This window comes from Phyllostomus discolor, chromosome 4, assembly GCF_004126475.2.
Source record: "Phyllostomus discolor isolate MPI-MPIP mPhyDis1 chromosome 4, mPhyDis1.pri.v3, whole genome shotgun sequence".
In the NCBI taxonomy this organism is placed as follows: Eukaryota; Metazoa; Chordata; class Mammalia; order Chiroptera; family Phyllostomidae; genus Phyllostomus; species Phyllostomus discolor.
Window position 1 is genome coordinate 36,776,684 of NC_040906.2, and position 24,836 is coordinate 36,801,519.

Here is a 24,836-nt window from a genome sequence, read left to right on the forward strand (position 1 = left end):
AAATAGTCATCTTAGTTTTATTTATTTATATTATGTATGTATGTATGTATGTATGTATTTTTATCCTCATCCAAGGACATGCTTATTGATTTTTGAGAGAGGGGAAGGGAAAGAGAAGGAGGGAGAAAAACATCAGTGCAAGAGAGAAACACTGACCGGGGGCCTCTCACACATGCCCTCACTGGGGACTGAATCTGCAACCTGGGCATGTGCTCTGACTGCGAATTGAACCTGTGACTTTGCAGTTTATGAGACAATACTTCAACCAAGTGAGCCACACTGGCCAGGGCAATATATGCTTTAATTATTTTTGTTTAGGCATGAGAGTTTATAGAAAATAAGCAAAACAAAATAAAAAGTGAAAAATGTCCTGCATCTCATTTTTCTTATTAAAAAAAAAAAAGGGATTTAACCACGTGATATGGTGATAGTATTTCCCTAACTAAAAATGAGTATACATGGTCTGGTAGATTTTTTTTTTTCAATGTAAATTGACATGAAAATTCCTCGAGGAATAAAAGTTAAATGATTTTAGTTAAAATAGTTACCAAAACACTTAGTAAGAATGGTTATTACAAATTAGGCTATATTGGACAAGCAAGGTCTTAGAGTCACTGAATCTCTTAAGAGTCATCTAATTCTACTTTTTCATGTAAGAGTTAAATATTGCCAATATAGAGATGCTAGATGACCAAACACCCTGTACTAAAATCTAAAATAGTAAATGTTACCCAAAAATGTCATAATTGTTTAATAAACTGGAACATTTTCCCCCCACATAATTTTGTCAATTTAAATAGATATAGAACTGCCAAGACTTTTTTTAAAAAAAGCACAAATTCTTGCCCTGGCCAGGTGGGTCAGTTGGTTTGAGTATTGTCCCATACACCAAAAGGTCACAAGTTCAATTCCCAGTCAGGACACATAACTAGGTTGTGAATTCAATAGGGGAATGTGCAGGAGGCAACCAACGGATGTTTCTCTCTCACATCAATGTTTTTCTTTCTCTCTCTCTAAAATCAATAAAAACACATTCTTGGGGTGAGGATTAAAAGAAAAAAGCAAGAAACATGCTCATTCAAAACATGACTGATAGCAAAAAAAAAAAAAAAAGAAGTTTGATGGCAGATGCCTCAGTTTTCTCAGGGCCCAACAGGGATATCACTACCTCAGAAAAACTCTAACAAGAAGTAAACGAGGAGACACATTGGACGCAAAGTTGTTGTAAGTAATAGTTCTTGTTTTCTTTTCTAAGAAATCAGGCATTTACTGTTTTCCCTGACTCAGGTATCCCACTTTATTAACAATAATTTTTCTTAAGTTAAAAAAAATACAGAGAAGCAAAAGAAGACAGTAAATACAGCATGCAATCTTTCCATCAAAAATGACTTAATATATCATTTAATCTACGTGATTCCAATATTTCTCTGTGTACACAGAAACACAAATGTGAATAACAATTTGTAATCTGCCTTTTCCACTACTTGGAAAAGTAGTAGAAAATTTGTGCCATGTATTTCTTACTTGTGCCATGTATCAGGGCAGAAACTTGGCTTGTTTACATTAACATCTGGCATTAACTGGATGCTCAATAAGTACTTCTAAGAAAAATGGGGGGTCGTTTAATGTCCAGAGTGAGGCTGATTTAAATACTATTTGATAACATTTCAGTAGGAGCTTATGCATAACCACAGAAAAAAACTTTTCAACAGAGACTAAAAACAGTGTTCTAGTATTCCTTCCATCATCCTACCAAGGAAAACAACACAACACATTCTTTGTCACTGAATTCAGGCTCCAACAGACAAAAAAAGTAGACTGAACTGTTCAGGCCCTCAGGGAGCTTCCTGGTAGAAAAACTGAGGCCAGAGGAATAAATAGCTTACCCCAAGTTATAGTGAGAAGCCAGTCATCAACCTTTCCTATCAAAAATGTATTTTTTGTCAATGTTTTCTAGATTACACGCTCCCAGTCACTAGTAATTAAATCAATAGCCATTATCTTTTTTAAAATGATAATAAATACTTTTTAAAAACCATTACATTTTTCAAACAATAATAAAATACTGAAAAACAATGGTTGTTCACTGTGTCACCATGCTGGGGCTTTTTTAAATTCTAAGTTTCTAATTTTGTTAAAAGTATAAAATAAGATATTCTCCCTAACTGGTTTACTTACTTCCTCCACTTCCTCTTTTCGTGGCTAAAAATACCAAAATTCCATTCATAGCTTCATGTAAAAAAATTCTTAAAAGTTTGCTTTCTATCATCATAACTAGACTTAAAAAGTCTCTTTACTGGTAGCTAAAATGGTAACTTTTAACAATCAAATGATCGGGACTTTGGGTTCATTACTGTCAGCATGAAGACGCTTATGTGAATGTTGTGCGACAGAGAGGCTCAAAAGATAATCAGGACTCTCATTTCCAGCACGAGGTGGTATCAGTACCTGACTGGTCCCTCTCACAGATAACAACTACAATTTTTAGACAAAGTAGAGGGGAAAAACATTATTTTAAATACATCAATGAGTCAGTAAAACAGTAAGGACTATTGAGGACTATTCAAAATGAATGAAGAGAGCATCTCAAAGGAATACATAAGGACAGTTGCTAAACCAGATGAACTTGAGCTTCAACCTTCACAGCCTAGTGTGGCTGGTGAGAGCGGAGGGAGAGTAGTGAGAGGAAAAGTGAGTGTGGAGGGAAGGTAGTGAGAAGAAACACCCAGGATCCACCAAAAGTGAGGCGTCTAAGACCTCTCCTCTGTAAAGCTACAATCCCAAAGTGTTATATGCCCAGTGTAAGGCTGACTTAGAAATATACCTCTACCTCCAGGAGCAATGCAAGGGAAAACACCTGTCTTGAACCTTGTCTTTCCCACTAAGTGGGAGAGAACAGAAGATACTCTCAAGAGGTTTCATAACCCAAATTAGCCCTTATATTTTTAGCCCTAATTCACACTAAGTAGTCTGAGATTTTATTTTCACAGGGTCCCAGAGTTGCACGGTGTATATAGTACAGGTACCTGGTAGAAGCAAATGCAAATAACCTCTAGGAGAATCCCTTTTCTTCCTAGGCCTCAAAACAGTCCCACAGTTCCAAGAAAAGTGAGATCACAGATGGAAATCATAAAACATCCAAAGAAACAAAAAGCATCAAAAGTAAAAACCAGCAGAAACAACAGATAACAAAGTCAGACGTCAAAGACTTCACTTACAGAAATAAAAGTTGAAAACATGACTAAAGAGTAATACAGTAAAAAAAAAAAAAGTACCAAGAAAAATTGAGAAATCAGAGAGAGGAACCTGGGGGCAAAGACAAATGGAATTTCAAAAGCAGACAATAATCAGATAACCACTGACTTTTAAACACAACAATGAAAGGCAAAAGCCAAGGAAATGGTATCTTCAATTGCCAAGGAAAAATAAATGACAATATAGAATTTGATACCCAGAGTAATTATCAATCAAGAATCAGGACAAAAGATCCAAGATAGCAGTGCAGTGGGTAAAACCTTCCCTCAAGCCCTCCCAGGACCAAACTGGAATTACAACTAAATTATAAAAGAAGCATCCTGAATAACAACTGAAGACTAGCTGAAGAGAAGTCTTATAGCCAGGGATTTCCAGAAGAAACCATGTTGACACTGGTAGGAAGGGCAGAGACACAAAAAGGGCTGGATCCACTCCCACAGGCAGCAGCCAAAGGGATATCTCAGCTGTGGGGAGTTCCCCTTGAGAAGCGTGGGGTCTAAACCCCAAGCCGGGTTCCGTAGCCCAGGACACCAGAGCCAGGAAGAGGTGACCACATGACATCAGGCTGTGAAAATAAACAGTTTCTGCCCACCAGAAAGAGATGAGAGTCTGCTAGAGACACCAGCACCTTCTTAAAAGGACCATCACGCAAAATTTTGTTTGAAGCCAGACCCTGGGCTCCAGCAAAGGAAGGGCAGAGCAGACTAGAGACACGAGGAGAAACTGGTGTTTGTGGCTCTGGGAAGGGAGATGCAGGAACAGCAGTCAGGATCCCCACGCTGAGTCCCTCTCCTATATTGCAGATGCCATCTTTCTTGGATGGAGAATTCCCCTCCATGTGGCATTAGCCTGGGGGAAAGCAACAGGCCCACCCTCTGGATTCCCTCTTGCCCCACCCTGTGGAGTTTAGGCCCTGCTGCGGAGTACAGCCAGAGGTTTGTTCAGTGACTACGCCAAACAGGCAGCCAGAAGTCTGATGTAGGCCAAGGCAGATCTCAGGGTACCTTAGGACTTTTGTCCTCAGGGCTGGTGCTAATAAAAGTTGGGCTTGGTGTGCACCTTGATATTTTCCATGCACACCCAGGCCCAGCAGAGGCAGCCACACTGTGGATTGCTTGTAGCTCTAACAGGTTGCTGAGGGCCAGTCACAGGCAGTATCTTACATTGGTCTGCATCAGAAGCCCTCCCAAGAGGCTCAGAACCAACAAACCCAGCTTCAGACATCAAAGTAGGATTCAGTAAGCTTCACAAGCAATATATCCAAAGGGAAATCTCAGCAAGCACCAAACCCTGCTGAGGCAAATTCCACTTGGTGTGGTCAGCACCTACCTGCATAGCAGCTCATATGCTGTGGATGGGGATGAACCTCACAGCCAGCCAGCCTAAGGGTCAATCCCATGCACGAACATGCCAATGGCAATCAAGACTCAATTACAACAGGAAGGCCCACATAACCCACTCAACAGACATTTCTGGACCACCAGGCTAAGGTGATCAAGAAGACTGCACCACTGGACCCCATAGGACACCTACTACATGAGGCCACCCACAAAGACTAGGAGTCATAGCACACCTATCTAATACATAAAAACAAACACAAAGCAGCAGCCAATATGGGGAGACAAAGAAACAAGACCTGAATTAAAAAAAAAAAAAGGCAGAAATCTCTAGGAAAAGAGCTAAACTGAATGGAGAAATATAATTTATCAGATATAGAGTTCAAAGTAATGGTTATAAGGATGCTCAACAACATGAAAAAAAAAAGACATAGACACCATAAAAAAGAACAGTCGGAAATGAAGAATACACTATCTGAAATGAAGAATACACTGGAAGGAATAAACAGTAGGTTGGATGAAGCAGAGAATCAAATCAATGATTTGGAAGACAAGGTAGAAGAAAACACCCAATCAGAGTAGCAAAAAGGAAAAAGATTTTTTTACAAATGAGGATAGTTTAAGGGACTTTTGAGACATCATGAAGCATAACAACATCCACATTACAAGGATACCAAAAGGAGAAGAAAGAGAGCAAGGGATCAAGAACCTATTTAAAGAAATAATGACCAAAAACTTCCCTACACTGGTGAAGGAAAAAGACACACAAGTCCAGGAAGCACAGAGTTGCAAACAAAATGGATCCAAAGAACCCAAACCAAGACACATCATAATTAAAATGGCAAAGGTTAAAAACAAAAAGAGAATTTTTTCATATTTCAAACTTAGCAGTTATTTTTTATTTTATTTTTTCCATTACCATCTACCCTGCCTATACTCCCTTCCACCTCCATCCATAACACCCCCCACCCCATCACTGCATTGTTGTTAACAAAGAGAAACTCTGAAAAGCCACAAGAGAAAAACAGACCATTACCTACAAGGGAGCTCCCATAAGACTATCAACTGATTTCTCAACAGAAATATTTCAGGCCACAGGGAACTAGCATGAAATAGTCAAAGTGCTGAAAAGCAAGGACCTACAACCAAGGCTACTTTACCCAGCAAGGCTCATTTAAAATTGAAGGAGAAATAAACAGCTTTGGGGGTTTGTTACCACCAAACCACCATTACAAGAAATGTTAAAGGACCAAGGAGGAGAAGGAAGAAGAAGAACAAGGAAGAAGAAGACAATGACAACAACAAAGGAACATAGTTAAAAGAAAAAAAATCGCAATAAAGACATACCTATCAATAATCACTTTAAATATAAACGGCTTAAATGTTCTGATCAAAAGACACAGGTTACCTAAATGCATAAGAAAATAAGATCCATATATATGCTGTCTACAAGGGACTCACCTCAGAATAAAAGATACACACAGACTAAAATTAAAAGAATGGAAAAAGATATTCCATGCAAGTGGAAAGGGGGAAAAAAGGTGGGTAGCAATACTTACGGCTGACAAAATAGACTTTTTTAAAAAAAGGCTACAGTAAGAGACAAAGGACACTACATAATGATAAAGGAAGCAATCCAACAAGAGGATATAACCCTTGTAAACATTTATGCATTCGCATAGGAACACCTAAATAAGGAAAGCAAATCTTGATGGACATAAGGGAGAGACTGACAGTAATACAGTCACAGTAGGGGGTCTTAACACCCAATCAATATTAATGCATAGATCTTCCAAACAGAAAATCAACAAGGAGACAGCAGCCTTAAATGATACACTACAGCAAATGAATTTAATAGATATCTTTAAAGCATTCCACTCCTAAGCAGCAGAATATACATTCAAGTGCATATGGAATATTTTCTAGAGGAGACCACATCTTAGGACACAAAACAAGTCTTAATAAATTTAATATGACTGAAATCATATCAAGCATCTTCTCTGACTATAATTATATGAAACTTCAAATCAATAATAAGAAAAAACAACAGGAAAATCACACAAAGGCATGGGGCTAAATAACTCACAATGAATAGGTTAACAATGAGATCAAGGAAGAAATCAAAAGATACCTTTAAATAAATAAAAGTGAGAACACAACAACCCAAAATCTATGGGACACAGTGAAAACAGTCCTAAGAGGAACTGATTGTTGGAGGGGTTGAGGAGAAAAAGAGAGATAGAAGAGAGAAGAGAGGGAGAAATGGGGGAGAGGGAGAGAAGAAGCTCATAGGCACAGACATAAGTGTGGTAATTGCCAGGGGGAAGTGGAGGGTGGTGAGAGTATAGAGGGAATAAATGGTGATGAAAGATACTTAACTTGGGGTAGTGAACACACAATACAGAGGACATACGACATGTTATAGAACTGTGCACTTGAAACCTGTATAATTTTGTTAACCAGTATCACCCCAATAAATTCAATAAAAGGGAAAAAAGAAAATACAAAGCAAGATGTGCATATGATATATTCTTCTGTAAAATAACTGAATATAATCAAGTTTCTATATCTAACTATTATTTAAAATTATTGGGTATATATGAAAGGTTGGTAATTTTTAAGCTAGGTGATGGCAACATGGGAATTTATTGTATTATTCTTTCTACTTTGTGTACATACAACATTTTCCATGAAAACAGCTTAAAATAAGAATCAGGGTAAAAAAATCAGAGCAAAATATTTTCTAGTGGGGTGGAGAAGGACAGAACTTGCCAGTTGTAGAACTTCATTAAGAAAATTCTATATGATGCACCTCAGGCTGAAAATAAATTTATTCCAGATGATCAATTTGAGATATAAAAAGTTGAAAACAGGAAGAAATACAAAACAAATGGAAATAAATTCAGAACATTAGTCACTATAATAAATGACAAAGAATGTAAGACTGGGCCCTAGCTGGTGTGGCTCAGTGGATTGAATGCTGGCCTGTGACCCAAAGGGTTGCAGGTTCAATTCCCAGTCAGGATGCATGGCTGTGTTGTGGGCCAGGTCCCCAGTAGGGGGTGTGTGAGAGGCAACCACACATTGATGTTTCCCTCTTTCTCTTGCTCCCTTCCCCTCTCTCTACAAATAAATAAATAAATAAATGGGGGGGGGAATATAAGACTGAATTTTTAAAAAATCCAACTATTGGTATTTATAAGAGATATAGCTAAAACACAAATTAGGAAAGACTTAAAAGTAAAAGATTATAAAAAAGTTCTAACAATCAATTACTAACAAAAAGAAAGCACTTGTATTTTTACTAATATCAAAGAAAATAGGTTTTTAAAGCAAAATAGATTATTAAAGAGTAATATACAAGGTTATTGCTTAATATGAAGAGAAATAGATAACTCCACAATTACAATAAGTGATTTTATATTTTTAATTTTTTAAAGATTATTTGTTTGTTTGTTTTTAGAGAGAGGGGAAGGGAAGGAGAAAGAGAAGGAGAGAAACATCACTGTGTGGTTGCCTCTCACGTGCCCCCAACTAGGGACCTGGCCTACAACCCAGGCATGTGTCCTGACTGGAAATCAAACTGGCGACCCTTTGGTTTGCAGGCCAGCACTCAGTCCAGAGCCACACCAGCCAGAGCACAGTAGGTGATTTTAACATACAACTCTCAGTTACTGATAGAGCAAGTGAAAAAAAAACAAGATTAGATAATTTGAATAACAGAGTTAATAAGCTTGTTGGAACACACATACACAGAATACTCTTCCACCACAACTGCAGAAACACATATAAAAAACACTCACCACATACTGGGCCATAACTAAAATCTCAACAAATTTTAAAGCGTTGGCAATATGCAAGCTATGTTTCTCAGTTAGAAATCATTAGGAAAAATAATTAAGGACAAAACCCTCATATCTGAAAAATGAAAAAAAACCCACTTCTAAATAACTCAAGAGTCAGCAAATAAATTATAAAGAGAAATAATCAGAATTGAAAAATAATAACTTTGTATTAAGACTTTGAATGCTAATTCATTACACAGTGAGAATTTAGAGCCTTAATTTTTTACATTAGAGAACAAGCATTCATGAACTAAGCAATCAACTTAAATGAGAAAAGGACAATAAAATAAACTAAGAAAACAGAACACACATACCCAGCACAACTAAGAATATCAACTAAACCAAAAGGTGCTTCTTCAAAAAGATTAGGAATTAGAAAGCTTTCTTCTGCAAAAGGTCAGACAGAAAATATTTTACCTTTACAGGCCAACAGAGTCTATGCTACCACTACTGAGCTCTGACATCAGAGCTCACAAGCAATCACAGAGATAAACAAATGGGTACGGCTGTGCTCCAATGCATGTTTATCTACAAAATCAGGAGGCAGGCCAGATTTGGCCACAGGCTCTAGTTTGCAGCTCCCTGAAAAGATTAATGAAATTGAAACCTCTGGCAAAACTGATCAGGGGAAAATGGATTTAACTATAAAAATAGTATTAGAGCTTAAAAACTATAAACAACTTAATGCTAGTAAGTTTAAAAACTTAGATGAACATATTCCTAGAAAAATGTGACTTAACGAAAGTGACTCAAAAACAAACAGACTACCACCATGGCTGGTGTGGCTCAGTGGACTGAATGCCAACCTGCAAACAGAAGGGTTGCCAGTTTGTTCCCCAGGCAGGGCACATGGCTGGATTGTGGGTCAGGTCCCCAGTTGGGGGTGTGCAAAAAGTAACCATTATTGATGTTTCTGTTCCTCTCTTTCTCCTTCCCTTCCCCTCTCTCTAAAAATAAATAAATAAAATCTTTTAAGAAATTAAAATACAATAAAAAAGAAACAGACTACCCTAAAAGTCCTATAATTCATTTTTTGAAATGATCAAAAAGAAATGGCCAACATTTGTGTTTAAGTATTAGATGCTGAAATCTATCCATTCTAAGCTGTGAGTTCAGAATAAGGCATCATAACTTACTAATAAATGTGTTCAGGTCTATGGGGTTCCCAGATTCAGCATTCTTCCTCTCTCACAACTAAAACTGTTGAACTCTTCTGAAACACTAAGCCTTGACTTCTCAACACTACAATGGAAACTGACCTTATAAACTTGACATTATCATCCTTATCTCGATAATGTGCTGACCACTCCAATTCCTGCAGAAGTTCTACTAGGTCTACAATTTACCTATTGACTCAATCTATACACTTGCCCCTCTTCCTCTTCCTATCTTTGAGTTCTAGAGCTGCCTTGGCTGGAAGTTGTTATATGCTGACAAATATTCTATTATGCCAAGTTTTCTACTTATTTATGTTTCTGAATATTATGAGCTCCTACATTCTCTATTGCTTTGCTATTCTCAAATTGTAGTTTATTGTTTTTCATTCATTCATTGATTTAAGATCTGCTTAGTTTACCACATATCTGCTAACACATCTTTCGATAGATGGAACAATGCCTGCCCGGAATTCTTTCTAGTACTGCTTCTGGGTTTGTGCCTTAGTCCCCGCCCCACACCAACAATTAGTGTGGTTCTAAGCCTCAGCCCCTCACACTACCTTCAAGATCTGACTCCTCTAAATCAGGCCATCCCTAGCCAGTTCCTAAGACCAGCACTGATTCTTTAGCTTATAAAACAGTATTTATAACAATAATTCATTCCATAACTGTGAGAGTTGAAAAAAATCTTTTCAGATGTAGATAAGCTCCTACATCTTTCATCCACTAGTGACCTACATACAGCTCTATGTTTTGAAAGATTAAAAGAACAATGTCCATGGGGTTTATATATTTAAAAAAAAAGCCTCTCAGAAATACTACCAACAGTTAATTAGTAAGTCATATATTTCTTTATTTGGAAATTGCAGACAAACCAGTAATATTCATTAATCTTAGGAATTTAGAAAAACTAAAAAAATCTCTCTCATTTTAAATAGTCAAGTAAAAAAATGTGAAATTACCATAATATCTAAAAGGTACATTTAATAGTACTTTTAATTCCCTAAGGATTTCATAACTTCTGCTACGCTTTTGAATGGTTACTACTTTGAAAAACAATCCTGATTTATAATCTTCTCTCCTGAACTATATTATTGGACCAGATTCACATACTTGAGTTACAAGTAACAAATGCTGTAAGTTTCAGAAACACAAGCCACATTTTCCAAAGCCCCAGCCCTACATCTCAGCCTACTAGCATTCATTTTAAGTATTCCCTTCTTTTGGGAAAATCACAATGGTTTCATTACTTAAATACTATCTGTACCTATTTACCCAAAGAAGCAAAGAGCCTCTAAGCAAAAGCCAAGTGTGAAATAGTTTGTTATGAATTTTTTTAAGTACATTACAATTTTTTAAAATAATGTGAGGTCAAGTGGGTTTATTAATTTTTTATCATACTTTTGTTTTGATAAAAATACATGTCTTGTAACTAAACTTTGTGTTTCATTTGCGATGTTTTATATACGCCTGACCCATGGACACATAAACAATATGGGGATTGCCTGGAGCAGGGGTTGGGTGGAGGTGGGCAAAGGGAGAAAAAGTGGGGACAACTGTAATAGCATAAACAAAAAAAGCAATTAAAAATTATATGAAAACTGGATTAAAGCATGAAATGAAACTGCCAACATGTTATGCCCTTTTTTTTCTATTGCTGATAGCCTTTTAGTAGATTCTTTTATTGGTTCATAGGTAGTGAAAGTATCCAAGTATATCTGAATTATACCACTAAGTGTATTTTCTAGCTCCACTCACAAGTTCTTGTGAGTCAGATGTTGTATGCCAACAATAATACATAACAATTGTAAAAGGATATGCCCAAAAAAGATCAAATCACTGATTCACTGCACTTAAGTAATTTTGCTAACCAATTCTATGATCTTAAGCTCCAGTGTACACTCATACCTAAACTCACTTATTTAAAAAAGTCAGATAGTAAACTTGTTGGAAACATGATTAATATACAAAAGTCAGGCAGTGAGAAATTTTTTTAAAATGTGGGAAACATTCATATACAACAATTTATTTATAACAATCTTATGTATCTGCATATCCTATATTAAACAATAAATTTGCATATATATTATACAGACATTTAACATACATATATATACTACGGAGTACATGACCTAACAAGAAAAGTGCAAAACCTATATCAATAAAGAACTTAAAAAATTACCCAGGAATATAAAAGATCTAAGTAACTACCGTACATACCCTATATTACTGTATGGGAGTTTTCCCATACAGTAATTATTGTAAAATGTCAATTTTTTTCCAAATTAATCTCTACTTGTAAGGCATTTCTAATGAAAATACCAGCAGAAATTTGGGGGAAATTTAACAAGCACATTAAAAAAATTTCATTGGGAAGGAGAAATGCATAAGATTACCTAAAAAAACAGAGGCTGCAATACAAGACTATTAAAGTGGCACTTCCTTTCCAGGCATTAAACTATATTATTTAGCTAAATTAATTAAAATAACTCTATACTGGTGAAAAATTGAAGAACTAGACTGATAAACTCATATAAGACATAAAATTAAACTTCCACATGGCAGTCTGAAAGTCCAAAGGACAAATGAGAATCTGGGAAAATATTTACAACATAAGACAAAAGGTTAATATCCTTAGAATATAAAAAGTTCATACCAACCAATATTTTTAAAGGTAAGACAAAAATCTCAACATTAAAACAAAGAATATAAACATAAAATTGAATCTGTTATATGAAAAGATATTTATCCTCACTAAGCAAAGTAAATTTGAGCAATATAAGTTTTTCCTCTACTAGACTGGCAAAGACTAAAAACAATAATAGTCAATAATATTGTAATAACTACATATGGTGCCAGGAAATACGTAGTGCCAGAACAGTACTACATACTATTGCTAAGGAAATAGCAAGGAAACACTTTGTAAAGTGTATGATTGTCTAATCACTATGCTGTACACTGAAACTAATACAAAATACTTTTGAATGTAAGCTGTAACTGAAAAAATAAAAAACACTTAAAAAGAATGATAAACACAATATTAGAAAAATAGCAAAGTGGAGAAACGGACACTTGCATATAATGATAGTGGAAGTATAAATTGTTGCAGCTTTTAGAAGGCAATTTAGGAGTATGTACTAAAATATTAAATATACATATCCTTTGATCCCATAATCTTACATGTTGAAACCTATAAAAAAATATGCAGAAGTCTGTAAAGGTGCACATGTATAATGTTCAATCATCACTGTATTTAATATTAAAAAAAGGAAACAACCTATATAATATCAAAAAGTGAATGGTTAAGATAAATAATGGAGTACAATGCAACTCATTAAGATGTTAGCTCTATGTGTATTGACTTAAAAAATATCTAATAGGTTTTCTGGCCAGGATGCTTTGCTTCCTTGCAAAACCAAAAGAAGGATAACAACCAATTTAAAAACAAAAAACATCCAGAACTGACAGAAAACCGAACTGTATGGAAGTCTGATAACCAAAGAGTTAAAGAAGAAACATTCATCTAGACTGGTAGGAGGGGTGGAGATGGGAAGCCTGGGCAGAGTGGATACATAACAAAGCGGCAGCTGGCAGAACAGGTGGTCCCACATTTGCATGTGGATAAGCTGGGAGGAACAGCTGGGGAGTGAGACAGACCATACAACCCAGGGTTCCAGTGTGGGAAATTAAAGCCTCAGAACCTCTGGCTGTAAAAATCTGTGGGGGTTGCTGCAGTAGGTGAAACTCCCAGCCTCACAGGAGAGTCTGTTGGAGGAGACCAGAGGATCCTAGACCATACCCAAGCCCACCCACCTGGGAATTTGAAAGGGCACAATACATTTGTGGGAAGTGAAGGAAGTAACTGAAAGTGGGCAAGAGCTGAGCAAGTGGTACTGTTCCATCTCTGACCCCTCCCCCACAGTCAGCGCCATAACACAGCCAAGTGAGTTGCCCCATCCTGGTGAATACCTAAGGCTCTGCCTCTTACAACATAAATGGTGCCCCGAGACAAAGAAATATGGCCCAAGTGAAAGAACAGAAACTCCAGAAAAACTCCAGAAAGTTTTAGGACCTCTGGGACAACTTCCAAATCATAGGGGTGCCAGAAGAGGAACAGCAAGAAGCTGGAAACTTATTTGAACAAATAATGAAGGAAAACTTCCCCAATCTGGTGAAGGAACTAGACATACAAGACCAAGGAGCTCAGAGAGTGACAAAGAAGTTGGGCCCAAAGGGGAACACACCAAGAAACATCATAATTAAATTACCCAAGATTAGCGATAAGGAGAGCATCTTAAAACCAGTAAGAGAAAAGGAGACAGTTACCTACAAAGGAGTTCCCTTAAGACTATGAGCTAATTTCTCAAAAGAGACCTGACAGGTAAGAAGGGGCTGAAAACTGGTATTCAAAGTCATGAAAGGCAAGAACCTACATCCAAGATTACTCTATCCAGCAAAGCTATCATTTAGAATGAAAGGGCAGATAAAGTGCTTCCCAGATAAGGTCAAGTTAAAGGAATTCATCCTCACCAAGCCCATACTCTGTGAAATGTTAAAGGGATTTATCTAAGAAAAAGAAGAAGATCAAAACACTATGAAAAGTAAAATGACAACAAACTTACAATTATCAACAACTGAACCTAATAAAAAACAAAAACAAACTCAGCAAACAACTAGAACAGGAACAGAATGACAGAAATGGAGATCACATGGAGGATTATCAGTGGGGAGGGGAAGAGGGAAGAATGGGGAAAAAGGTACAGGGAATAAGAAGCATAATTGGTGGGTACAAAATAGACAGGGGGAGGTTAAGAATAGTATAGGAAATGGAGAAGCCAAAGGACTTATATGTACGACCCATGGACATGAACTAAGGGGGGCAATGCTAGAAGGAGGAGGTTGCAGGGAGGAGAGGGATAAAAGGGAGAAAAATATGAGACAACTGTAATAGCATAATCAATAAAATATACTTTTAAAATGTCTAATAGTATATCATACTATGTGTGTACTGTTAATTTTTAAAAAGAAAGGAATTTGGAGAAGAGTGTGCAAACATGATCCCATATTTGTATATGTAAAGAAAAGCACCTAAAAGTTTGCAGATTCAATCACTTTACATCCTTTTGCAATAAATGAATACAGTTACTTTACAATAAATAAATATAATACAAAAAATAAATATTTTACAATAAGTATATATTCTCTTTTGGTGTTAAAGTATAAGTCTGGGGGAAAGACCTCATGTTTCTAAAATGAAATTCTGTGTCCAACTGGACATTTTTTTCAAACAGCTTATTTCTTTCTTCTAAAAAATAAATGGCTAATAAAAATTCAGCTATGAAATACCCTTTTTAAGTTTTGAAAATGCACTTATTTTTCAAGCATTTGTTGGGTGTGTTAGACTCTGAGGATATAAAAATGAGTGAGATATTATCTCTGCACTGAACAGACCCAATATAGTGAGACAGACTAGTATACAAATAAGTACAATAAAGTGCTGAAGTTAAAGGTGCTGCAACGTAGTATATGCAGGGATAAAAATGCAAAGGTTATTTTAATTCAGAGAAAACATATCAGAAGAGAGATAAGCTTATGCTTGAGTTAAATCTTAAAAATGTTGTGTTGGCCAAACAGACAACAGAAGGGGAGTAAATGAAATGCTATGTATATATGCATTCTCACACTTAAGCAGAATACTTCTGGGAAGAGCACTGAAGATAAAACAATAAGATATTTAAATGCCAAATGTCAAACCAAAACAATATAAATCCATATAAATGAAAACAAAGTTATAATTCATTCTTCCAACATTCACCTAATGTAATTTTGTATTCTATGCTAGCTGAAAATTACTTTAAGTTCTGGTTATTTCTACACCTTTTTTTTTCCTAGAAAATTTCTACAAAAATGTTTTTTAAATGATAAAACACTTAAAATCTCTTTTGATGTCTTAATTAAAAAACAGTCTTGTAAAGGCAAAGACTTTATGCCTTCACTGTTTAAATTTTTCTAAGCCATCCTACTCTGTAGTTCCAAAGTTCAACATAAAAATACCCTAACATAATAAATATGGTCTGTTTTCATAAAAGAGTTATATTTTATGAAGACCTAAATGTTTTTAATACTGCTTTCAAGGAGTATGTCTCCTCTGCTGCAATTGCTTACCAAACTTTTCTCCTAGGAACACAACATGCTACATACAGAGAAAAACATGATCTTTTTACCTCGTGAAGCGTGAGATGTTTCCCATCCTTTCTCTTTGAGTCAAACCTGCCATATATTGCACTATACTTTCGAATTTCCTCCTCTTTGTGTGGATCATCATCACTCATCTCAAAGATGTGACCAATCATTTTGGCCAACTTCTTGTTGGTTTTTAGCAGCTCTTTCACTTCATTCAAGTCACTTTTTGGCAGCGTAGAGGCCATTCGCTCCACACACTCGGCTACAGAGAGTGCGGCTGCAGCATCCAGTGCCTCACTGGTTTCTTTTGGGGAAGCTGGAGAGCCGAGATCTGCTGGGGAGAGGCTGTGCTCGCTCTCAGTGGCATGGTGGCCTTGCCAGAGTCTGGACTCACCAACACCCTGCAGAGCTAAGCTCCCCATATCTGATTTCCCCTGTCCCAAGCTCTGCACACAGGTGATGGCAGCACACTTGGGGACTTTTACATGAGGTTCCCGGGCATTGCTATTCCTTTCATAACTGTTACAGGATATTCCCAGCCACGTTGGTGATCCCTCTGGTAACTTATAGATGGGTATGCTACTAACAGGCAGGGAAGTCAGCGGCTGATTGAAAAGGCCAGGGTTTGTAACCCAGTCTCTCAACGCCTTCTGTAGCCTTCTAACATGAAGGGGCTTGCTAGCCATGCCCACAAGGGCCATGATTTCCAAGAATTCCTCTTCTCCAGCTTCACAGAGTTGCTGGACATCATCACCACCTTGTTGGATAAAGGCATCAAAATAGGAGAGCAGATTGGCTTTTTGTAATATTCTATATAACTGCAACTCCCCCAGGGTCCTGGGTAAGGCCGCAGCCATTACTGTGGATGTGTTTAACCTGCAAAAAGAAGAGAGAAAATGCTCATCACACTTGCTCCAAACTTCTTAAACCCAGTATTTGTTAGACACTACGGAATTTAAGAACGCAGTATGGGCCCCGACGGGTGTGGCTTAGTTGGTTAAGTATCCTTCTGCCAATCGAGGGGTTGCTGGTTGACTCTCAGTCAGGGATCATGCCTGGGTTATGGTTCAGTCCTCAGTGGGGGCATGTGCAAGAGGCAACCAACAGAAATTCTCTCTCACATTGCTGTTTCTTCTCTCCCTTCCTCCCTCCTTTCCCCTCTCTCTAAAAATAATAAATAAAATATTTTTTAAAAAGAATGAAGTATGGGAAGGACAGAAACAAGCATTTGTGCAGCAACTGACTGTTAAGGAAGCATGCTCTCTGAACACAAATATCTCATTTTTCTCTCCTAACAATCCCAATGGTCAGTATAATTGCTTCCATTTTAAAGAGAAAAATATAAAGGCTCCAAGATAAGAAGTAATTTGCCTGAGATCTCACAACTAGTTAAGCAGAAGTCTAGGGACTCAAAGCAAGGCACACAGGGCTTTATAGCCCATATTTTTGACTTTTCGCTGCTTCCAAGGTGTGGACACAGAGGTGAAGTGAGGGATAATCAAATTCAGAAGGAGGTAAGAAGGATATTATTACACCATTCGCTGAATACTTATTTTGTGCCAGATAATATGATAAACACTTTATATTATATTATGTCTAATCTTCATCACAGCCCTGCAAGATAGATATAGCTATTCCCTTTTTATAAAGAAAAAAAAATAGCAACATTAAGTCTGACAGGCAGAGGAAGAGAGCTTTCAGTATGAACTGGAAGTGAGAAGCTAGAAAGTAGTATATTAGGAAACAAGATAAAAAGAGGCAGGAAAAATTCAAACAAATAAATGACAAGATTTGGTGATCATTTAGGTATAAGTGATGAAGGAGAGTAAATGGTTATACTTTCTACAGTCCCAGGAATAAAAGAGTAACATGAGGACTGGAATACATGTGTGAGAGTCTACAACTGTGACAGGCATTGGGGATATAGAAAAATCAGGATGATGGATTCCCTTTCAAACACATTGCACTTTATGGCACACGACTGGAGTCCAAGTGTGTGTAAGGGTTAGAGATACAGGAAGAAAAGAGGGAGGGTGAGTAAACCCTCCAAAGAAGCAACAGAGAGCCTAAGATATAGCCACGAAGAAACATTTTAGAGCCCAAGCGAGACAGAGAAGCCTGCCTTTAAAGAGAAAGAACAAGACCTAGCAAAATATGTCCTGACCTCTTAGCAGCCTTTAAAAGTTATTCAGTTGCCTGGAGACCTCCCACATACAAGGAGTTGGCCAAGTACTTCCATTTAAGAGAAGCAAATGTGTAATAATGCATCCTCTTAGGATTAAAAGGACCCTGTAGCCCTCTATGGAGAAAATTACAGAAGGCCAAAAAAATACATACATCAGAGGAAAACAGAAGCTCCACTCTCAATTCAAAATAGTATGGAGCAATCATTAACTGGAAGATAAGGCAAGCAGGGGAATATTGGGAACATCACTGAAGGCCTGAAGAGACCAAATCTGGACTTTTGCTTTATGCCATCAATCAGAATGCTACACAAAATTCTAGTCTGAGTCATCCTATCCAAGGAGAATGCATCTCCTTACCACCCTAAGGAGTGACTCCTGGGAAGCCCCATCTCCTGGAACCTATGTGTTAACCACAATCTGCTTTGATCAACTAGTCACCCCCTCAAATCTTCAGACTTTTTATTTTAAAAGTGTATTGCCAGGTGAACTGATGCCTTTCCAAGAGACATAAAATAAATTGAATTGGGACCCAGTAGATTCTACAAACACCCAGGAAATCACTTGGGGTGCATTTGAAAGAATACTTTCCAGGTTTCTGAGCTGCATCTCACAAAGCTCCCATGATTTGGCAAATTTGGCAAACCACACTAGAAGATTCCTATTTAGCACCGCAAACTCCTATATGTTCTGTGATCATCTAGGTTAAGTCCACCTTCATGTTCATATCACCTCAGTCCTCTAGACAAAAACACACTTGCATCTTCTAAACTGCCCACAGGGGACTCCAGTGAGAGAGAGTACCACCCAGCTGGAAACTACCCCACAGAAACACAGCTCTCAAGAGTTACAGACACAAGTTAAATTGTTTTTCTCCATTATACCAAAGAGAAAGGCTTCTAGAAAGTGTCTGAAGTATAAGAAACTTACTTTCCCATCACACATCTAATGTAATAGCTCCACAGGCTACAAACTCGAGAGCATATAAAAAAATAGCATATACACACCTATGACAGATGCACACACACACAAAATCTTTTTTATTAGAGGACTGTAACTATGCATGGTTTATGCTATCATCAATTATCTCATCATATGTACTCCCCCAAATTATGAAATAGAGGAAAGACTATATGAAAAAATCTATACAAATAGAATTTTTAATCTTTTTATAAGCAATAAGAAAAAATGCATATTAGACAAATTTTCAAAAAAACTTAAAAGGAGAACTAAAGACCCAAACTTTGGTTTTATTCTTCTGAGTTAAGGCAATGATTTTTAAAAATATTAATTTTCAACTGTTTATCCTTTCTCATCTTTACCATAAAGGAAAGCCCTTTATGGTAAAGACTCATGTGCTGGTGAGGAAGAAGTAGTTGTGATTATAGTATCTCTGTAAGGACTGACAGGACCAAGTGTACATTTCCAAAGTCAAGATATGTAAGTAGGTGAACTATTAGAGTCCGAGGAGACTTTCTAAAGGCCCACTCCTAGTGTTTGTTTCCTACAAAAGCATGTTGTGATCATTTAAACACCCACCACTTCATATATTAACTGGATTTAATTTTTTAAAAAATTTTTTACCAGATGAGGTTTTGTTTTTACAAACTCTAATCATGCTTCAACATGAAGGTCAAATAAATCAAGAGAGAGCTTTTATTTTAGCTGCACCTCTCCATCTGAAGTAAATATAAAAGAACCCTAGCACATTATACACACATAGCTATAACAGTAGTACAATAAATCTATTTGGCTATTCCATGACTCCTCCTGTGTAACACTTAGCATAGTCTTTACAATAGTGTTTTAAGGGGCTGCTTCCTTATGTCTCCTCCCTCTGAAGGGATTCTCCATGAAGGACCATCTTTCCTCTGTATTCCCAGGACTGGCTTAGTAATTGGCATATTTGAATAGGTGAAAAAAAATGAGAGGGAGAGAACATATTGTGGGGTTCAGAGAAGGTAAAATAACACCTATGGCCAGGGGCATGGGAGGGGCTTTTTTTGGAAAAAGCCATGCAGATATGAGGACAGAAGGATGTCCGAGAGGGGGTCAGGGACGCAGCAGGCACATTTGAGGAACGCCAGTGTATCTGTTTGATAGGAGCATAGAAGCACCTGATAGGGACCAGAGAGAAAGGTGGAAAGGTAGGTGTGGGACTGGGATGCCTATCTATGCAGTGGGAAAATTTGCACAGGTGATTAAAGAGCCACACCTGTACTTAAGGAAATTAAAGTTGGCTCTGCAGAGAGGGATGCATTGAAGGTCAGGAAGCTGTTTTAAGGGGCTGCTTCAAAGTTGGGATAGAAGCAGTGAAAACCAGAATTAGGTGCTTTGGAAGCAGAGAAAGAAAAAGGGCTGTAATGTGACTTAAGAACATGTAGATTTGAGGAAGGAAGAGCAAAACACAAAGATGAAATCCCTACTTTCATTAATTCAAGAAACTGGAAGAGCAATGGTGCAACTAAAAGAAACAAGAAAGTTGGGAAGAATAAATTTGGGAATCTGGAAGAAGGGAAGAAAATGAGATAAACATACTTGCTTTTGGATTTATCAATTTTGAGATTTTCATAATCCCCAGGTGGTACCTGACATGCTGAATTATCATAAAAATGATTTGGGCTAACAGTTCTCAAACTTTTCATTATGTATGAAGATCACTTTAAATTAAAAAAATTGCAAATATTTATTGATAGTTTTGCTTTTACTATTTGTTGATTGAGAATACATATGACTAGTACTATGAATCTGGTTACACTTTTAAATGACTTTATATTTCATTAAGTCATAAAGTATGTATTTATTTACTTTTCATTTGCTAAACAGACATGCTGAGAGGCATCTTACTTCATAGCCAATGCTTGGTGTGCATCTGACTTTCAGAACACTTTGAGTAACTCATGGCCCCTGGCCCATGAACTATGAATCCAAGCTACATTTAGCAATTTGGAAGTTAAGCCTGATAGAGGTGATAGTTGAAGCTTGGGAGTGAATGCTATCATCAAGGGAGAATACAGGGAGATCTAACTTAACTTTGAAATTAATGTTTTGTAAAAAAATTGCAAAGGGAAAATAGGTGAAAAGCACTTTAGGAATGTCAAGCTGCAGAGAGATTAGAGAGAGAAGCCAGTGAGTGATAAGTCGGTAGTTATTCAAGAGTTTTGAGAGTTGTGGGGCCACACTGCAGGCTGAAGCTTGGAACAGACTGAGGAGGGACGGAAGAAAAATAGTTCTTTTCCCTAAAGACCACTGAGGGCCTCTGTCCTCACATCCCAGCCTGGGCAACGTCAGGGAAGTTTTGTTTCCCACAGCCATATTAAGTGCTTCCCTGTGGTTCAAGGACTAAGCAGCAGTTATTGTTAGGTTATAAGCTCCCTGAGGATAGGTCTCATTCATCTTTTATCCCCCTCTATTCCTAGCACAGTGTTCAATGACATTTTCACAAAGGTTCTTCACATATGAAACTCAACATCTGAGTCAGAATCTGATCAACTGCCTCCTTTCATATTTCAAAAGGGATACCTTCTGTTGGTGTTCCAGTGCATTACCAACTTAATAACCGCACATCCCGCTACTTTACCTACAGTCCTTTTCATTCTCTCATCCTCATTACTTCACCTTTCTTACAAGGCTATTCGATGAGTTCCCATAACATAGATATTTTTCCAATAGATCAAAGGATGCTCTCTCAAATACAAGCACTACACATGGGAGTGTTATAATATACATCATGTGTTGGTCCAGCCCCAACCAGTATTTCTAGAAGTTAAAATGCAGCATAAGCATTTTATCCTCAAATAAAAAATATCAATATTATAAATGATCATTCCAGTCAAGGGGACTTATTATCACTAGTCTTAAATCCTCCTCCCCATGTTGTAGGAAATATAAATATAGGTATTTCATATATCTATTCACACACTCACATAATGTATGTATACACCCTTAGGAAATCAATAGCATTCCAAAGAGACACCCTTCCAGAAGTAGGAAGAAACACGGGGCAAAAATTCTGGTAAGATCTGGCTTACTTACACAGAAAACTATAAATTCCTTCCTCCCAACACAGCCTGAAATTTTTACTTTAAAATTGTCTAGTTAACAGCAACCTCTTACAGACTTATTAAAAATGGGAAAAAACTTGTGAAGAGTTAGCTTATGAGTCATTTACATATTAAGGTGAATTAGTTCCACCAGACTGTTTTCTTCTTCACATCTAGATGAGATCCGGTGCACACTAATGGAATGAAAAGACAGATGGAAAACAGCAAGGAAGGAAATAGGAAATCTGAGGGCACTGAGTATATTTAAGCCTCAAGTACCACCAGGTTTGGAAGATGGTAGCTTAAAGGCCTTGGGAGAAGGGTGTAATGGGTACACTTGAAGGTTGAAATTGAAAAGGTTTATAAAAAGAAATTGGCTTAGGGAGGGATGAGCCTTAAGCCTAGGAAGTGAATTCTTCTCACTTCTGTCCCAGTCCCAAAACTCAAGCTAAAATAATTAAATGTAGTTCAGTTACATCATTAGTTACTTAAGATTGCAGGGTTGGCCTAGGTATTAAACTCCAGTGTTTGTGTTTCAAGTACCAAAAGCGTTATCCAGGAGCATTTATTAGTAAGAATTCAGTGATATTTTTTTGGACTTTATTAGCCCTGGCTGGGTAGCTCTGTTAGTTACAGTGTTGTCCCGACAGGCCAAGGATGCAGGTTCAATTCCAGTCAGGACACATACAAAAATCTATCAATAAATGCATAAATAAATGGAATAACAAATCAATGACTCTTTCTTTTTTCCTTTCTCTAAATCAATAAATAAAAATCTTTAAAAAATATTTTTGGATCTTATTACTGTCATAGCTATGAATTAAACATTAGCTTCTAATGAATTAATGGTAATTTGGGAAACTTACAGTGTTTTCCTCTATTGATGATCCTTTTCTGAATTATGAATGACACTAGAAAAAAATTCTTATGACTCCTTAAAATTTTAATGAAAGTGTAAGTTTAAATTTATCAAAGTTAGAAAAAAGTAAATCAGATTTATTTTGCAATTAAACAATAACTATACACTAACTTAACCGTAATACCAAAAGGTAAAAACCAGCATTATTTAATATGGCTGGAAATTCTTCAATCAACCAACAGTCAAGTCACTTATCAAACATTAAGTACTCTCTGATTATGTAGTACACATGCAGTATACATAAATTTTATTGTTTTCAGAAATTTTTCTTTAAAAATGATAAACTTAACATACTGTGTAAATTAATGTGCAGCCCCCTAAATACGATGTGTTGAGAAATGACAAACTAATTGAAAACTTAATGGTTATTTTTTAGCTGTGAGAATTCTGACAATATGAGGATTACTATTTTTTCCCCAACATCAACTTCTGTAATTTCCCACTTGTTCCATCATTAAGTTTAACAGAGGATATCCTATTGTACTAGTTATTGAACACGCCAGATCAGAAAAGAAATTTGCATTTAACATAACTGTACAGTTCTTCATTGTATTAAAAAAGAACAAATGAAGCAGGTTAAGATAAAATCCAAACAAAGGGGCTAGCAAACTTATATTATGCATGAGTGAGTATGATTTATTCCTTAATATATTTAATAAACTCCAGAATGAAATATACGTACACAAGTTGCTTATACATTAGCAAGATCTTGAACTGTGTAAAACATATAAAATGGTCATTTCCATGAAAATAACAAAATATATTATGGCTCTATGGTATCCAGAATAGAGCTTCACAATTAAAGGTTATTTCTACAGAGATTTCATTTCCAATAATGCACACAAACAGCACCAACAAAAACAATTAGACTTATTACAATGGAACAGATGACACCTAAATCTTAGGACAGAGTCTAGGTCAACAGACACAAAAACCTGACATACTTCTACTTTCATCCAACCACCTTTGGCTTTAAATATTTAAAGCTTATGCAATAAAGTCTTCAAAGATCTCCCTCACTTTGTAATACATGTAATTTCTTCTTTCAAAGAATCCACAGTGCAAACCCCCAAAATCCTTAATAACAAACCAATATTATCTTAAAGATTACAAGAAAATATCTAACACTTTAAATGATTCTCTAAACAAGAATGAAAACCTATTAACTTCCCTATAGAGCAATTTACTAGTCACAAAAAAATAAATTTTTAAATTAATTTAGCTGAGAGTATTCAATTTTATTAATAATTCTGAAATACAAGGATGTATTTATTAAATAAAGCCAATTATTAGGCATATACACTCACTATATTTCCTTATATCAGTTATAGTTTTCCTAAGGATTTTGTCATTTTAATCAGGAGGCAGACTGAAATAAAAAGCTACAATGCCTCATTGTGTTTATTATTCCTATTATTATTAATATTCACATTTAAAAGGAAATCATCAGAGCCAAAGAGAACAAAATTTTTCTACTACCAAGATGGCATATTAACTTTTGTGCAAGATGCTGAAAATACTAAAATTAAAACAAGAAACGTTCCAATGGTTCCTTGAAATTATTCTTTCAAGACCTCATTTTCCTGTATCTAACACCCAAACAGGAATAAAGAAGGGTGACGTTGTCAGACATCTATAAATTCTCAAGAAAACCCTTACATGCATGTCAACTGTAAGGACAACATAATTTTTAAAACTTAATGAAAGGACAATATTAAATATCAAATTATACCGAAAATGGAGGGGAAAGAATACCCTTGAACCTAAGAGCCACTTTATTGGCACTTAGATTAGATAAGATTAGAAGGAGCTTTTAAGTCTTCAGGGAGCTATCGGCCTCCAACAAGTAAATCCCAAGCATCCTCTCTCTTCCAGTATTTCTCCTTAAAACCCACACATGTCATAATTTGCTAT

General features: G+C 36.5%; 1 protein-coding gene and 1 long non-coding RNA gene across 3 annotated transcripts in view; one reads left to right on the plus strand and one right to left on the minus strand.

The window, feature by feature from the left end:
• The window catches only part of NAB1 (NGFI-A binding protein 1), a 49,144-nt gene that overhangs the window by 22,813 nt on the left and 1,495 nt on the right, over nucleotides 1-24,836 (minus strand). For both annotated transcript variants that reach the window (XM_028508715.2, XM_028508716.2), the window contains exon 2: nucleotides 15,819-16,653. In XM_028508715.2, the coding sequence (XP_028364516.1) occupies nucleotides 15,819-16,634 (816 nt within the window). In that variant the 5' untranslated portion in view covers nucleotides 16,635-16,653. The remainder of the gene's footprint in view (nucleotides 1-15,818; nucleotides 16,654-24,836) is intronic.
• On the plus strand, nucleotides 341-3,271 carry LOC118500042. The gene is made up of 2 exons (XR_004902569.1): nucleotides 341-2,676; nucleotides 2,709-3,271. It is a non-coding gene; the product is annotated as an uncharacterized LOC118500042 (long non-coding RNA).